The following is an 18,864-nucleotide window of genomic DNA, read 5'->3' on the forward strand; positions in this document are numbered from 1 at the left end:
TTTTAGTATAGGCTTTTTTTTTTCAGATGTGTGGATTAGTATGAGACATAAATTAGAGAAAATGATTAGTTTTACTATATCTCTGTTTTCCAAAGATGGTTGTTTGAAGATATCTTATAAAACACTCTTCCTAATATATTTTAGTATTAGTTAAAATTTAGTTTAGTAATATTTTGACTACTAAATTTTGACAACTTTTTTTTATAAATTGAAATATTATTTTTTAAACGAGTTTAAAATGTATAGAAATGAGTAAATACAAAAATAAATAACCATTTAAATGATGTCACTTCATATTATAAGAAAAATTTGTAAAAATTTAATTATCAAAAAATTATTTTAATAAAATTTGTGTGTGGAAAAAACGAAGATAGTAATGAGACCTGCCCAAATCTGAACTTTCTAATAAATATTAATCAACAACAAATATCTAGAAGTATTATAAAATATGATACATAAGAAAAACAAGTTTTGTAGTGTAAAAATTTTTGCTTTTTAGTTGTGGCAAAGTGTTAACAGCCTTTGACCACTACACACTTTCACAAACACAAACATGAAATATTTTAAGAAGAATATGTAAATGTTAATTAATAATTTAAACTTAAGTCAAGTTTATTTTAATTAGAATTCTTGTGTTCTATAAAGGTTTTGGATTAAGCCATGTCAGTATTTGCGTAGATTTGTTTCATAACTGGTGCATAGATTTGCCATAGTTGTTTATCAAATACTGGAGTTTATTGCGAGTGGCATGCATACATTATTTTTAGGAATAGCTACAAGCAAATAGAACATAGATTCATAGAACACATAGTTTATTCACGCAGATGGATAACACTGAAAAGACAACAAACGACAAAAGTTTTGATACGAAGAACAGGATGGATTGACTATCCAGATCCCTGCTTTTATTTGTTGGGAAACTTGTAGATAGGTTCCTACGAAGAAGAGCCACTGTGACATGCTTCCATATTCCATGCAAGGATCTTCCACACCAGAATTACTTCACTTTCTTGATCCTTGCCACGCAGTTATCAATGGGCCTTGTGTGAGGAAGGAATTTCATGGGGGCAAGAGGGTTAAGCTGTTCAAGCCTGTAACAACAAGATAAAAACAACATCAACATTTGTGAATCAATGAAGTAATTGATGTAATAATGTAAATGGCTTAAGGAGGGAGAAAATGTTTACTTGTAACCCAGCAGAAAATGATGAAGGAACACTGAGATTTCCAGCTTCGCAAGATCATTCCCAGGACACAGTCTAGTTCCTGCTCCAAAGGGAAGAAATTCTCCAGCCTTGCGCACCTCCTATCATTTATGATCATCATCATCATCAATCAATAAAATAATCAAAAACATAGAACAATATATTAATCTCTTCAATTCAAATATATGTATGAACTAATTAATCTTTGCAACTTACATTCCATCTCTCAGGGTTAAACTCCTTTGGATTAGGATATATAGTTGGATCAAGGTGAATAGACCTGAACCACGTCATTACTTTCCAACCTTTTGGAATCAGGTAACCTGTAAAATCAAAATCCATGCAACTGTGTTCATATATTTCCACTGATAACACATTTTAGATTAAGTTCTGAATATGAACTAACTAACCATTGATGTTGACATCATTCTTTGTCTCCCGAAAGACCATCAGTGAGAATGTGATCAGGCGCAGTGTTTCATCAACCACCTTTGCAATTTAAACAAATGAAAAAGGATGTATAATATAATCACAAGACATAAATTATAAGTTAAAAGCAATATTTGATCAAGCATTTATCTTGTACCTTGGATAGATAATCCATCTTCCGAACTTCAGCAAGTGACAATCCTTTCTGATTTGGAGGCCTATTCCTTATAATTTCTTCTTGTTCTTCCTGTTTAAACAAATAAACAATGGTAAGGGAAAGGGGTAGAACACAGAGACCGATTGAAGATGATACTGTAAATTAATACACATGAGTTAATGATAATTAAGAAATTTGGTACCTTAGCCTTCTGGAAATATTCAGGATGCCTTTGGAGGAAATAGGTTGCCCAGGTGGTAATATGTCCAGAGGATTCATGACCAGCATTCAAGTACATCAACATGATATCAATCACATCATCATCACCCAATTTTCTTCCATTGTCATCTTCAACATCTATCAGAGCATCCATCATATCCTTGGCCTTTTTGCCGGGTATTTTTTGCCTCCTTTCACTTCTTCTTTTATCCACAACAGATTGAAATATGGCACAAAGATTTTTCCTTGCCTAAAATTAAAACATAAGATATTAACTTGCATCTAAAGAGGAAATTCAAGTTTAATATCACAAGGAGTAAGTAAAATGAAGTTACCTTGAGAGATGTGTTGAATGCGAATCCGGGAAGGTTAATTCTCATGGCTCTAACTCCATAATTGAGTTTGGTGTATTCTTTTTCCAAATTCTCCATGATCAACTCACTTTCTGAACCAAGAAAAATGTGTATAATGACTTTGAAGGTAAGCTTGCGCATCTCAGTCAAAAACTCAATGTTCCCCATAGTGGTCCATTTCTCCAATGAACTTTTGACAACATCTTCAATAAATGTAATGTAAACAGAGAGTGCTTCATAACCATTGACGGAAGCTGATGTTAGGCGCCTAAGGCGTTTGTGTTCATCATAGGGAATTGCAATGAAAGACTTTTCACCCATCAGTTCTACTGTGGAACTAGGCCATCCCAGAGTGAAGTTTTCATCATCTGTCAACACTTTTTTGCATGCTTCTGGTGTTGTCACGATTATACTTGGATGTCCAAACATAAACACCTTGTATACCCCAGTCTTTCCATACCTGCATTCAAACATGTTAAATTGTTACCTCAAGCTTTCTGCATGGAATGAACAATTCATTATAATCATGCATGCTTCACAGAATGTCAACTTAATTTCAGATTACCATGCTCAGGTTTTTTGTATGAGGGTATATGAAAAAACTACAAACATTATCTAGAAAACATCAGATAATCCAAACTATTTTAACTTAATTAAAAAGCATTGATATCTTTATTAGGTTGTTCTGAAAGCAAATACTATGATATCTGTGCACATTAATTGATGATGTAAAATAACATTAACTAACCTTTTCGTGAGAGGTAAACAATATTAAAAACAGTGTAAACCAGATAAAACATTTATTAAAGCCATAAAATAGTTGACACCTGTTAAGGAATTAGAAGTCAAAGAAAAGGTACTAATAAATGCAATATTTAATACAATTTATTTGTGCAAAGAATTTCCTGAAGATCTGCACCCGGTTTTTTGGTCTTAGCAAAATAAGCACAGTTTTGTTTATTTCGAAGCAACAGAGTGAACCCCTCACTCGATACCTCTGTTGTGTCCCTCAGAGTGGCACAAGAAGACAAAAATCACCGCAACAATTTTTATGTTACTGGTGTTTGAATTGGGGCTGGACCATCCTAATAACGAGATGGTGAGAGCTCCTCATTCACATGCTGTCTTTTACAGCAAAACGTCAAAAACAAAACACAGAAAAATGAATGTATACTTTCCACACAAGTATATAGCGATGGTGATATAAACTTCCAAAAGACGAGTAAATTCATGTGTGCACTCAACAAAATGCAAAATCATTCAAAATGGACTTTCCACTCTGAAACAAAAGTTGATAAACAATATTTTGATCAATAGCATGAGTGAGATTTTCAATAGAAAGTTAGAAAACATACATGAGACTGCAAGTTTTCAGCACAACTGTTATGAAAAACAGTATGTGCTGTCAAATAAGAGTTTGGTAAATGTATAGAAGATCACGAGTGAGATCTTAACAATGAATAGATTGCATATATCATAAGCTCTAATCAAACATTAAACCACTAAAACAAGAAAAAAAAGGTTATTTAACAATAATACACGAGATTAGGAGTGAAATATTAGCACTGAAGAGTTTGGACAACATGCATGTATGATAAGTTTACATTATGCATATGAAGTGATGAGTGAGATCTGAGTTTTGATGACATGCATGAGGAAAAATGTAAATGAAAAAGATGGTGAAGAGTAAATAGTGTACTTGGAATAAAATTTGTCCATAAAGGTATCAGGGTTTGTGGTTTTGAAAGCACTGAGGAAAGACCACATGTTCCCGATTATGGGCCAGCCAAGATCACCAGGGGGAAGAAAGTATTGCTTCCCACCCAGTTTGTATTCATAGAGCAACCAGTTAATATTCTTGAGGATGAACCTCAGGGCTAAAAGAGCACCACCAGCATAAAGTAACCACACTGAACCACCCTCCATTTTCAACATAACTCACTCTCACAAATTTGATATCTATGAAGGAAGAGAAAGAGATCACACAAGGGGAAAGGGTGGAGCACAGAATGGAAAAAAACTATAGCACTGGCCTCACTTATATACTGGTTTCTCTTCAAGGATTTTTTTTTTTATTATTTTTTTTTAAGTTTAATCACATTTTTAATTGAAAAGGTTCAGCAATAGATATGTATTAATGTTTGCTGAGGTGTCACTGACAATCTCAAGGAAATGCAAGAGTCTTTTTTCCTTTTTAACAAACAATTCCAGACAAGAATTATTAGTCTTTTGTTTTACTTCTAATAAGGTATGAATAATAAAAATATACGATTTTTCTAGATCAATTAATGATTTTCTAGAGAGAATTCATATTTTTCTTTTTTTTTAACATTATTTTATACCTTTGGTAACTTATCCCTGTTAGCTTTTATATATTTTTTATTGTTTATTCTTATATTTTATATTCTTAACTAATTTAAAGATATTAATAATTTTATTTTGTAATGATCTCACCTACTTCTAAGTTGTGAAACGTTTTATTTTTCATTAGACTTAAATGTTTAGCTCAGAATAAGCTGTGTTTAGCTCAAATGAATAACGGTAACAAAAAACTTGTTAGGCTAACTTTTTGCTGAGTAATTATTATTTAAAACAAACAATATTTTAATTCTTTTCCTGCTAATTATGAAATTATGTATTTAGAGATAATGAAGAAAAATTATCTAGTTAATGAATAATGTAAACACATAAATATGCAGTCACTCAATTCACCTCTCTCAAATTTAAATGTTCAATTTCTAAGAGAGCGAAAAAAGATAAAGAAATAAATGTTAAAATGATGAAAAATTAAATTATTTGGACTAAGGAAAAGCATTTTTAGTAAAGAGTGAAGAGAAAAATGTTAAAAATTTATAAGTGATTTGATTTACATAATATAATTATTTTTTTCTATATTAATATGTTTGGAAAATAATTTAATGTAAAAAATAAATCTTAAAAATATAAATTAAAGTTAAAATCAATTTTAAATTAAAATATTTTTTTCTCAAATCTTAATAAAACAAAAATGCTATATTATGATATAATGATATTAAAAAATAAATTGTTTTATAAAATATTTAAATTAATTAATTTTATTTTATTATTCTTATAAGTTAGAAGAGTCTTGATACTTCTTTGTTTTAATATATAATATATTAATAAAATGTCAATAATACAATTACCAAAAGTTATTTTGCAATGTTATATATGCAAGAGTGAAGGAAAATAATAGTCCATGATTTATGTTTTAAATATTTTATTATTATTTATATGTATAATTGATAACATATAAAAATCATCTACAGATCACTGTTTTCTAGCTATGAAAGTTTATAGTGTATTCTTTTTCCAAATTCTCCATAACATCTTCACTTGCTGTTCCAAGAAAAATATGCATAATGATTTTGAAAGTAATCTTGGGCATGTGAGTCAAAAACTCCATGTCCCCATGTTGCTGCATTTCTTCATTCAATTTATGACAACTCTTCAATGTAAAAGAGATACTGCTTCATAACCATCGATGGAAGCAGAAGTTAGGTGTTCTTTGAATTTGAATTCTCTAAATTGTTGTACCGTTTCTTTACATAATTTTCATAATATATCGATTATCATTAATTTTAATATTTTAAAATATATTAAAAAAATATTTAAAATATCTTCGATGTATTTTTAATATTTAATGAAAGATAATACTAAAAAAAGCTGGACTCGTGTTCTTCGTAGATATTGAAATGAAAAACTTTCTTATGTGAGTGTGGGATCTAGAAACTTAATCCAAACTAATAAAAGTTAATTAAGAAAATTATGGATATAATGAATGTCATAAATAGAGTATTAAATAGTAGTAAATGCAGTATTTGATTCTCAATTTTCCTATGAAGAGAACTTGCAAAAGCACTGCACGCTTTTTTGGTCTTAGCAAAATAACCAGAATTGTATTGGGAAGAGGATGATGATTTTGATGTAACAGGATGAAGAACCCTTCAAGTTGATGCTGTGCTGTGTCTCTGAAAGTGGCACAAGAAGACAAAAGCCACCGCGCAACAAAGTTATGTTACTGGTGTTTGGACTGGACTACACCCTCATAATCACAAGATGAGAGACCCGCATTCACATGCTGTGCTTAATGTGTTGAGAGTCTAAAATCAAAAACAAAACACAGACAAATTCATGTATGATTCCAAACAATTTTCTTTTTTCCAGCAAGAACATTCATATAATTGGTGTAATTTTCAATCATAAATACTAATAAGGGCAGATTTAAATAAAATTGCCTAGTAAATTGTAATTTTTGAACACGACTTTAAAAGCCAAGTAGTCCCATTTCCAAAATATTTTTTAATAAAATTTGAAATTGTACTCTTGGAAAACGTCTTTGAAACACAACCTCTTTTTTCTTCTATTTATAATGCCTTAAATACATTTTTCTTCTTTTTAGAAGTTCTATCATTGTTATATGACTTCTCTTTTACTACTCTAAAATCTTTTCTTTTTTATTATTTTTTGCTTTTCTTAAATTTATATATAAAGATTTTTTTTTCATTTTGTGTTTTTCAAGAAATTGATTAATGGATATTTTTTACTTTTTACAGTCTTCTAAATTTTTATATAATCATTTTATTTATTTATTATCTTAATAAAATATTTTTTTATAATATTTTATATGTAAAAATACTCTTTTAATAACTTCGTTAATAATTTTTTAAAAACTTTTATGTAAACATTTTTTAAAATATGATTATATAACGTTATTTAACATAATAATAGTAATAAAATCACATAAAATTTAATAATAAAACTTATTTAAACTAAGATAGATAAAAATTATAATTCTTTAAAAAAAATAGTAATCAAATTATTTTTAAAATACACAAGAATTATCAAAATTTATGTTATTAAAATAAATATCTTAAAATAAAAAGAATATATATAAAATTTTAGGAAATTTCATTAAACAAAATTTTTAAGAAATAATATAAAATAAAAATATGTTTATATATAACTTTGAAAAACAAAGAAAAGTATAAAAGAAAGAAAAAAGTAATGTATGATTTTCAATAGTAATATTTTTCCAGTTAGCCGATGTAGGTAATTTTGATCAAAATTATGACTTTGTTAAAGAAAATAATTTCTTAACAATTAAATTTTAATAATTTTTTTTAACATCTAAGTTATCTCAAATAATATAAAAAAATATCAAAATTTAATTATAAAATAACATCGCGAATACCCATCTTAATACTATACATCTGTACAAGGGATACCAGCCCTTCTATTAAAAAACATTTAACAAACTCTAAACAATAAGTGATCAACCAATTTCATATACAATATCACTATTCTTAAACAGACCTTATCTAAGCCTTCACCCTAAAACTGTGTATGAGATAATAGGTAAAGAAGCAGAAACCATAAAACTAGATAATACTATTTTAATTTACTTTTAATTCATTATTTCAATATTTCTTAAATTATCTATTTTAATTATGTTTAATAATAATATATAATAATTTAATAATGATTAAAATAATAATTAAAGTATAATTATAAAAAAATTAGACTGGTACCTATACATGTCCTATGCCAGATCCTAAGATCCTAGTCACACTCTTCAAAACCTCCTCTGCATGAAACGTCACTGTCACAGTAATCCCTAAACCCATATTTATATTCTCTATACGTACACAGTAACACCCCCAATCACTCATCACTCCTCCTGCAGGCTCTTCCCAATACACCACTGCATGAATAAACAACATTTGTCCTTATCTACCAAACTCCTTCTCCTAATCAACCTTCGACAGATAATAATAATAAGAACAATAATATTTTAACATAATATATTATTTTTTAAATAGTTTCTTAAATATTAAAATTAAAAGAAAATAAAAAAATACTTAAAAAAATAATATTTAAAATTATAAAAGAAAAATATTAAAATTTAGTAATAAAAAATTATTTTATTAGTAATAATCCTATTTCCCTGCCGGACTTCCATGACAGACACGACCGACTAGTGATTGACACACCGAAAAAGACATAGTTTGATCTGTGAAGGCATCGGAGTTGACATCATGAGTGAGATCGTAATAGTTTCCGATTTGGATATAAAAAGTAGAAGAAATCCGCACGAAGTCTCGGCAACGACTGTTGTTGCCGGCAACAACTCTGACCAGAACGGCTCTGACCGGGTGAAAAAACTTAAAAAGTCTTGATTTTTTTTAATAAATTAATAATTTATTACATTATTCAATATTTTGATTTTCAGCAGATCCCACAGAAATATTATTCACCAATCAGAATTCTACGCATTATTTAAATTCTTTGTTCATTTATTGTAGTTGTTCATCTAATAAAAATATCAATTATTTTCAATACAATTATTTAAATATAGTTATTTAATTTTTTTATTAATGCAGTTATTTAAATATTAATCAATATAGTATTTATATTTATATATCATTTAAATATAATTATTTAAAATTTTATATATATATATATATAAACATGTTATTGTCCTGTAATTTTACAGTTAGTCGTATCCTCCTGTCCGCTTCACAAACACATCTATTGCTTCTTTCCTTTGATTAACTTTTTTCTTTTCAAAAGATTGATCTTAGAGGAAAACTTGCATGCATGTAGACAAAATTTTCACCTAGAGGTGGAGTGTTTAGATAATATATATATATATATGTATGATATAATGTGTGAGATTTTCTTAGCTGGGAGTTTGAATAACTAACATACATGAGATCATAAATTCTAATCTAACTCGGTACACCTAGTATGCAAAAAAGTATGTAAGCAAAGAAGATTTTGGTTAATATATAGAAGATCATGGAGATATCTCAATATTATTTTTAATAATCCATGGTTGGGGAACTCATATATTGATTGAGTTTGTTGACAGAAAATTTTATGTATGGTCAAGTGTTGGTCAGATATTGTAATGCACCTATATCCTGTCTATATAGTGTGTAGGGTTAGCAATAAGTTCTCCTTTAGCAGTGATCTGTTTTCCTGTTACCATTGGTGTAAGGCAAGATGAAGTTTTTTCCATATTAAACTTCTTGAGTAGATCTCTAATGTACTTTGTTTATTTAAAGCTACATTGCACCATCATCTTTGTGTACTTCAATTCCAAATAAGTAGTGTAGAAGGCCAAGGTCTTTGAGAGAGAAAACAATGTTTAATTGAGTAACGAAAGTCTCTAAAGACTTATTGTTGCTCCCTGTAATTATTATGTTATCAACATATATGAGAAGAAGTATGATATAACTATTTTCTCTAAGAATAAACAATGACGAATCACTCTTGGTATTTTGAAAGCCCCATCTCAATAAAGTGTCTTTTCAAATTGTGATACCAAGCCCTTGGGGCTTGTTTCAGTTTGTAAATTGCCTTGTTTAATTTGCATATGTGACCAGGCTTGGTTGAATCTGTATATCCTTCGAGTTGATGCATGAACACATTTTCTTTGAGATTGTCATTCAGGAATGCATTATTTATGTCTAATTGCCTAACCTCTCAATTTAAATGTACTGCAATGGATAGGACAATTCTTACCGTGTTGGACTTGACCACTGGACTAAAGGTTTCATCATAGTCAAGACCCACAATTTGTTGAAAACCTTTGACAACCAATTTTGCTTTCCTTCGTTTAATTGAGTCATCTGCCTTCTATTTAGTTTTAAAGACCCACTTTGCCCCTGAAATGGTACCAAAATCCAAGTATGATTAGTTGCTAAAGCTTTAAATTTTGCATCCATGGTTGTTTTCCATTTTGGACTGAGTAGAACTTCATTAACATTTTTTGGTTCCTTGTCTTCTATGTTTGTTTCTAACAGTCCTATATAGGGAAGTTTTGGCTTGAAGATCCTTGTCTTGCTTCTGGTTTGCATCCAGTGCGTGTTATCCTGCTGAGTTTGTTGATTATTTTCTTCTGGTGTGTCATTTACATGTGAGGTTGTCTCATTTGCATGAATAGATATATCATTGAGCGTTGGTTGATCATCGTTGGCAGCTAAGTCACCGAGAGTTGGTTGTTCTTCATTGGAAACTAAGTCACCTTCTTGATGATTTACCTTTATGTGAGTTGATTCAACTGTATGGCTTGTAGTGGTACCTGCAGAACAAGAAGGAAGAACAATAGGGATTGTTCCAATTAGTGTTTTTAATGAATTTCTTGTGTCAAGAAAGCCATTATGGAATGGAAAGTGATTCTCATTGAAGACCATATGTCTTAAGATGAAAATTCTGCCATGAGAGTTGAGGCACTTATAACCCTTATGAGATTTGTTGTATCCCAAGAATATGCATTGTGTAGTGTGGAATTGAAGTTTGTGTTGATTGTATGGTTTAAGGCAAGGATAGCAGGCACAACCGAACAACTTTAGAGCATCATAATCAGGTTTCTTTTCAAATAATAATGAAAAAGGACTTTCATTTTGGTTAACTGATGAAGGCAGTCTGTTGATGAGATAAACTTTGGTAGAGAAAGCTTTCCACCAGTAGTGTAAAGGCATTTTAGCTTGTGCCAAAAGTGTGAGCCCTATTTCAGTCACATGTATGTGTTTCCTTTCAGCTTTACCATTTTGCTGAAAGGTATACGGGCAAGGCATTCTAGATTGAATTCCTGATTCAATGGTTATTTTCTCGATAGGTTTAAACTCACCCTCCACCGTCACATTGAAGAGCTTTAATCTTCTTGTTAAATTAGTTTTCAACCAGGCTTTTGAATTGAGTGAAAGCATGTATTGTTTCTGATTCTTGTTTTAAAGGAAAAATCTAAGTGAACATGTTGTAATCATCAATGAAAAGAACATGGTACTTAAAATTAGAGGGAGATAAAATTGGGGCAAGTCCCCATACATCACTGTGAATCAATTCTACAGATTCCTTAACATGAGAGGAAGAGGACTTAAACGGTAACAAGTGAAGTTTTCCAAATTGACAAGCTTCACAAAATGAAAATTGATCACGTGATGATGTCTTGACATTACAATTCTTCAGCCCCTATTCTAAGACTTTATTGTTGGGGTGTTGAAGCTTTTTATGCCAATTCTCCTTTAGCGACATGTAGAGACATTGATCTTTATTGACTTGAGAGTTGACACAGTTGGTATAATCCATCTCTAAGTTTCCTTCGTAGTAGTATTTTCCCTGTCAATTTGTCCTTCACATAACAGTAGTTTGCATCAAATTCAACAAGAGCATTATTATCGATAGTTAGCTTAGATACACTCAACAATTTTTTTATTTATTTCTGAAACATATAGAACATTATGTATTTTGAGGTTATTCAATGTGGTTGTGCATGGTACTTAAAATATGCATTTTCAAATGAATAAATGATGGCAACCCAAGCATAGGCACAATAGAGGGACAAAATATTTACCTTCCTGTATGTGAATAATGAAATGATATAGCGCTTTGAGAACCAACCACATAACTACGATAAAGAGAGGAAGAGAAAACAACATTGTGTGAGGAGTGTGGGCTTTTGGGGTGAAAACGACGCAACAATTGCTAGTTTAGGGTAAAAAGTGTCGAAGAGTTGGTTCTCATTAAATATAAAAGACAGTGAATTTCAAAACATTAGATGTCGTGCTCAAAGAGTCAAAAGCTAATTTTGGTATTTAGAAATTGCTTGGAGGTGCAAAATAAATATTGGGAGTGCAAGAAGAAAAACTAAAGAAGTTTTATTATTCGCTTAATGACAAAACACTTTGCCCAACTTACAAGGCTTGATATTCACCCACATGGGTTGGGGTAAAAAAAAAAAACATAAGTCAAAAAGTTCATACATGAAAAAGTCCATAAAGTTAAAATGCTAACAAAAGCGTCATGGATCAAGGTCAACCTATGCACATTTTTTAAAGTAACAAACTTATCCAAAAATGAACATGAAAAGAAAAATACTTAAAACAAAATCTTTATATGTTATATCTAAAAATTTAGATCATGCCTTGTTAATTCAAGTTTAGACATGATCAATTAGACTATGTCCGACAATGTGGTCGAATCCAAATTAAGTTAGATCAATTCAGGGACAATCCTTCTAAAGAACCAAGGGGAGCCATGACTCCCCCAAAATTTTTTCAATTATCAAAGATTTCAAATTATTTAAAGATCATAGATGAATACTTTGATGAACATTTTGATTAAAAGTAATATTTGACATTTAAAGATAATTTTTTATGATTATTTTATGATATGATAATGAATTATAGTCATATTTTGTTTGATTTTAATATTGTACGTGCTTGCTTGATTAAAAAAAATAAAAAAAAATTAAATAATTTTTTTAATTAAAAAGATAATTTATATATAAAAAATAATTTCGCACCTCTAAATTTTTTTGTCTAATTCTCTCGCTGGATCAGTCCAACACGCTAAGTTGGGTTAGGCTTGATCTTACAATTAAGTTATAAATAATAAAAAGGATTTAAGGAGCATTTATAAATATTGTAAAATATACGTAGATCAATTTGTTATTTATAATATTTTAAGTACTCGTGAGCAACGATGAATCACACACACTCTGGAGTAAATGGCGTCAGATAATTCATCCAAAGTATCGATAAGGAGAATTTATAATTAAGTAACATATAATGAATAAAAAGGGGGACAGTGAGGGAAAGGGAAATAAAATTATTGTTGAAGTGATCGTCGGCGGATTCCGATGCCACACTTGAGAAAATCGCTGCCCGTCGACGAGAAGCGCGAGAGCGAGAGAGAGTGAGCATGCGAAAAAGAGAGAGAACCCTGGAATTAAAAAAATCCTGTTTTCTGAACATAAAGAAAAATTCACAACAAATGATAGATAAAGATATATGCAGTTTTTAATATAATATTTACACTTTTTTTTATACCAATTATTAATATTTTTAATATATAAACAGTGAAAAAAATAGTGATTATATATCTAAATAGTTTTATTTCCTCATCTGAAAATGCTTAGTTGCTATGGTAAATGGTATTTAAGTCTTTTCCAATAGTGAGGTGCAGTTAGTAATTGTAAGGGGGCAGGAAACAATAGTCTGAGTCTTATTATTATAAAGCCCACCGAAGTTAGAGCGAGCCACCCTTCTGCAAAATTATTTTTTCGAAATTTATAAAGTAATAGAAACTTTTTTTTTTTTTAATTTCATGATGAAATGGATTTTGAAAAGTTCATTTCAAAATGAATAAAAGGATTTTACTATTCTTGCCTGTTCCCACCAGTAGTACTAGCTTCTCATCCCATATACACTTATTCCTAAGCCATAGTTTATTGGTCCTCGTACCAAAAATAATTAAAAATGCGTCAATTTCATATGTTGGTTCATACACAACAACCTTAATTCTTATACTAATCAAGTAGGCACCAATAAACATTTAAGGAAAAGATATGAATAAATTACGTGTAACATAAAATGTTAAAATAATAAATTTGTGAATTTTATTTCCTAAAAATATTATTTTTTGCTTATCGTGGAATGAAATCATATTTAAAATTTTAACAAATATTATCGTTTTAAATATAATAGTTCCACATAATTTAGAAATTAATGTTAATTTAAATTATTGAATGGATTTGTAATGTATGAATGTAAAATTAAAATTTATTTATATCTAAAATTTTAATATATTTTGGTTTCAAAACTTAAAAAATTAATTGATATAGTCATCTTGATCTAATAGTGTTAAAAAAATTACATGTTAAACGATATTCCAAACTAACATTTAATCTGAAATGTGTCAAACAATATAAACAACTAAAACATCAGTCTGAAACATTAGTTGATACATACAAATAAAATTAACGTAGTTAGGTTATGATAATATATATTTATTTTTAAAGTTTAGAGACTAAAATGTTATGAGAACTATATTTATTCATTTATAAAATTTAGAAATAAAATTATATCAAAATTTGAAATAAAGACGAATTTCAATTTTGCATTAAATTTTAGGGACTAATAATATAAATTAAATCCTAATTTAAATATATATTTTTCTAGAGGTGACAATATGGACTTGATCCACTAAGTCAGCCTGCAGACCTGCCAAAAAAATGCAAGGCGAGGCAAGACATTGAGGTCGATGACCCACAAAAGTCTGCAACCCGCAAAAGCTGGCCCGCGGCCCACCAAAAAAAATTTTGATGAATATGAATAATACATCACATATGTCAAAGTACGAATATGAATATGATGAAAATGTTGAATTATCAATTTATTATCCAATTTTTTCACCAAAGTCTTTACTTAATTTTGTAAACTTGTTAAACTTTCCCAATTTGTTGAACATTGAAAGTTTTATCATAATAATTTAAAAATAAGATAGGCAGGCTAGCCTACATACTCGCGAGGCCGGACTTATACAAGGCGGGCCAGCTTGACCCGCATTTTGTGGGCTAAGTGTGGACCATGCCACCCCTACATTTTTTTTAATATTCTACAAAATATATATATATATATATATATATTAATCCTAAAAAGTATATTTTAAAGATAAATTGTAAAAAAAAATTACTTCGAATGTGATAATCGTTTCTATCGAACCTAAAGTGAAATTATTATACAGTTTTGCAATAGTAAAAATTGAAACCCTTGTTCCAATGATGACTTGGGGTTGGGAAAAATATAGAATAAGATCGTGAAAGGAATAAATGATGAGTGTAGTGGAATGCATGTAAAAGAATAAAGAGATGTAAAATTGAATTTGAGTAGTGTGGTTGGTGAGTGAGGAAGCACTTTAACTTGTTATGTGAACATCATCAACAATAAGAAGAATGGTTAGTGTGAGTGAGTGAGTGGGTGAGTTGAGTGTTAGCTTTTGTTATCGTTTTATCTGAAGCAGTAAGTTTAATGTATATAGACACATCAAAGATTCCTTCACCCTACTTTCACGGACTTCTTCCAATTTTGTCACAATCACTTCCCACTCTTCAAAATTAACATGTCAAATATTCCGTCTAATTACCAATTTCATTATTGTGGCCAACTTAATCCCAAACTTAATTATCATTATGGAATAATTTGTTTAGAATATTATTTAATATCTTTTTTATTTAAATTAATTTTTAAAAAATATTTCAATTTTAGATATATGTTTCAATTTTAGAAATTAGTTTTTATTTTAGATTAGGAGTGAGGTATTCTAGATATTCTGTTATATTTTGCTCTATATATAAGGTATATCAATAAAATACTCCTTATATCGAAAGTCTGACAAGGGATTCCAGGTAAGCGTGACCCGTTAAGAAGAACGACAGTACAAAAAATGCAAACAAGAAAAGTACTCGTGATTGGAAATACTTCCGCTTGAGAGGGAGTGTACCAATGTAATATTGAGAGATGATTATAAATTCAAATGTGAGTCTAAATCCTACATTGACTAAAATTGAGAAAATATAACACTATAAAAGGATAAAAATCCATAAACCTATTATTTTAAAATTTTAAATTGAAAATAATATTAATAATACCTTTTGTAGATGAACTCAAATTTCACTGATATTTTTCTTTCCCGATAAAACTCCCTCGATAAATATGGTTCTATATGCACAAAAAGGAGTGTGAAAGGGCAATATTGAGAGAGTATTTCTTTCACGTCACTCTCCCTGCCTGTGGGGCGCAGAAGATTCATATCTTTAACGAAATATTTGGATAAAATCTCGATCACTAATATCTAAGAATTTTACAATCTTTTAGGTTTGCATTCTTTTAATAATATTTTAATGCAGAGGTTTAACCCGCAAATTTAGGAGGGTTGAAAAAATAATCAAAACTTATTTAAAATAAAAGACAATTTTTTTATATTACAAATTTATATGGATTAAAAACCTTAAACTATCAAGAAGTCGGCATAACCAAGTAGCCGACTTTTAGGTTTTTTTTAGCGATGTACTTGGATTTTCGAATTTAGGTTCAGAATGTGAAGAAGAAAATTATAAAATAATTTTAATGGGATCATTTGTTAATTAATTTGATCCTAGTACAAATCAAACATGCTCATTTACTGTGTAAACAAAAAGTATCTTTAGATTATTTAAACTACAAAAGCCAGGCAACACTATTATTGTTTATGGTGAGATTTTTATTGGTTTTTTCAACGTTGATTTTCAATACGTAAACATTTCAACTCACTGAAGAGACTTGTGAGGGCCAACATTATAAAAGTATGTCAACTTTTTGCAACTGAGTTCTCTCATGACTCGTTAAGGATCAGAAAAATTTTAAAAATTTTAACTGCTAATGTATTATTACTTTTTACTTAAGTAAATTTTAATATTTTTGATGAAATATTTATTAAAAATTTTTATTGAGTATTTAAATAATTATATTTTTAATTGAATTTTTTGTATTTACATTTGACTTGGTAAAGTAATATATATTTTGTTTACATTAAAAAATATGAAATTTTATAATTAAATATAAAACAAATTCTAGTTAATATGAAATGATAATGGATTTTCATTCTATTAATTAAAAATATATTACATAACAAGATTGTTTTGGTCGTTAATGATGTTTTATGTCATTGATATAACAATCTATCACTATCAATGATGTAACTAGGCAAAATAAGAATTTGAAACAAGTAGATAACGAAATAAAATACTAATCATAATAAATTAAATAATAAATATTTACTTAAAAAGTATGAAAATAGTTAAAATGTGCAATTGAAAAGAAGTAATATAGACTCAGTTAAAACTACAGTTAAAACTACAGTTAAAACTACTAACATTTATATAAAACTTAAAACTAAATTAAATTTATTTTTAAATCGTATATTTATTATAGTCGTACGAGTTTGATACCATCTATTTGAATGCAACATGTAATCTTTAAAATATTATTGCATGAGTTGACAAAACAACAAATATTTTTGTGATTTTATAGGTGGATTTCATTTTGACATATGAAGATTAGAATGAATACTTGTTGCATTAGAATATCTTACAAAAAATATTTCATCCTATGATTTTGAATTAAGTGGGTTGGTCTTGCATAACTTAATGTGCATTACTTAGTTTTTTCACTTGCATGGTGTAATTTTGTAAGTAATTACTAGAATGAACGGTCTTTAAAAAAATTACAAGTTTCCACTTCATTCATGAATTTAAATTGAAATTAAAAATTGTTAATAATTGAAGTGTGAGTTTAAGTTTTACATTGACTATAAATGAAAAAGTAGAACGCTATACAAAAATAAAGACTCATAAACTCATTGTCTTAAGGTTTTAGATCGAGAATTGCGTTAATATTTTATGTGATTGAACTCATGTCTCATTGTTATTGTATATATCTCCGATGAACCACCTCTTCTCCTCTAGACCTATATCAAAGTCTTACCGATAAAGTTAGCGAGTAACTATAGAAATTCGTCACATATGAAAAAGGAAATGATTGAGTAGTTAAAGCAAAAAAATTATATCAAACATTTAAATTATTTGAACATTATTAAAATTCTAATATTTGTAGATATCAAAATTCATTTAATATTTAAACTATCATGTCACTTAAAAGAACTATTTTTTTTTCTTAAGTAACCCGTGATAAAAACCGATTGCTCATGAATTGAAGATTCTTTTATTTGAATTGATGCTTGGAAACATCGTTTTAGGTAAATGGGCCCTTGGGAGAGTCACATTATCTTGTTGTGTTCCCTAAAGTGAAAACAATGAAACAAGTTCCCAACAGTTCAAATACAATTGCAAGATCTCATTCATTGCCAAACATCAATTTAAATGCACGACCACATACAAAGATTGGGATCAAATGGGCCAACACGCAAGAAAAAAATTACTATAGTTGACTTCAGGTAAATAATTTTTCCAAATTTTAGAAAATATTTTAAAGTTGTTATCTAAAATGAATAAAAAGAAAATAGTATACAACAATCGTTAATCATTAATAAATAATTGTATACAAAAATTGTTATAAGATGTCTATCATTGAAAAGCCGTTTTAAATGTTTAATATAAAAAAATCATATTTATTTTTTTGTTTTCAATTATATACTTTTATTTCAATGATCATCTTGTTTTTAATATTTATTCCATTAATTAAATATTATACCTCGAAAAATAATGATGTTGGATTCTATCATGCTTATCTTGTGAGATAACTTTGTAAATAAGAGTAAATTATCTGTAAAATAATTTTTACACAATCATAATTTTTTACGTCTACTTTTATTTATAATATAATTTCTCATATTTTATAATTCTCTATCTTTGATTACAAAATCTATTCTATTAATTATTTTATAAAATAAAACTATCATAATCACCCAAGAATTTAATCTAAAAATAAAGTTTGTGAGGTACCCAATTATCTTATGATTTAGGAGGTGAAATATAAATTTAATTCAACCTTACAATTACAAAATTTGGTTAGTTGGATCAGACTTGCACCTCCTTATAAAAATATAGATATGTTATATTTTTGGTTGATATGAGATTTATAATACACTCATCGTATAGAGTAAAACTAGGGGATACAATGCGAGCCGGTCTTGCCCG

At 28.7% G+C, this 18,864-nt stretch overlaps 1 protein-coding gene across 1 annotated transcript; it reads right to left on the bottom strand.

Moving 5' to 3' along the window:
• Positions 1-795: 795 nt before the first annotated feature.
• Positions 796-4,382, bottom strand: LOC114187411 (ent-kaurenoic acid oxidase 2-like). The gene is made up of 8 exons (XM_028075665.2): positions 4,063-4,382; positions 2,346-2,823; positions 1,994-2,260; positions 1,792-1,881; positions 1,616-1,694; positions 1,422-1,528; positions 1,188-1,306; positions 796-1,091 (listed from the first exon to the last, which is right to left on the bottom strand). The coding sequence occupies exons 1-8, from the start codon at positions 4,296-4,298 to the stop codon at positions 998-1,000; spliced, it is 1,470 nt and encodes a 489-aa protein (XP_027931466.1). The 5' UTR covers positions 4,299-4,382; the 3' UTR covers positions 796-997.
• Between the last annotated feature and the right edge of the window lie 14,482 nt (positions 4,383-18,864).

This window comes from Vigna unguiculata, chromosome 6 (assembly GCF_037176805.1).
Source record: "Vigna unguiculata cultivar grain cowpea cultivar isolate G323 ecotype 2 chromosome 6, ASM3717680v1, whole genome shotgun sequence".
Classification (NCBI taxonomy): Eukaryota; Viridiplantae; Streptophyta; class Magnoliopsida; order Fabales; family Fabaceae; genus Vigna; species Vigna unguiculata.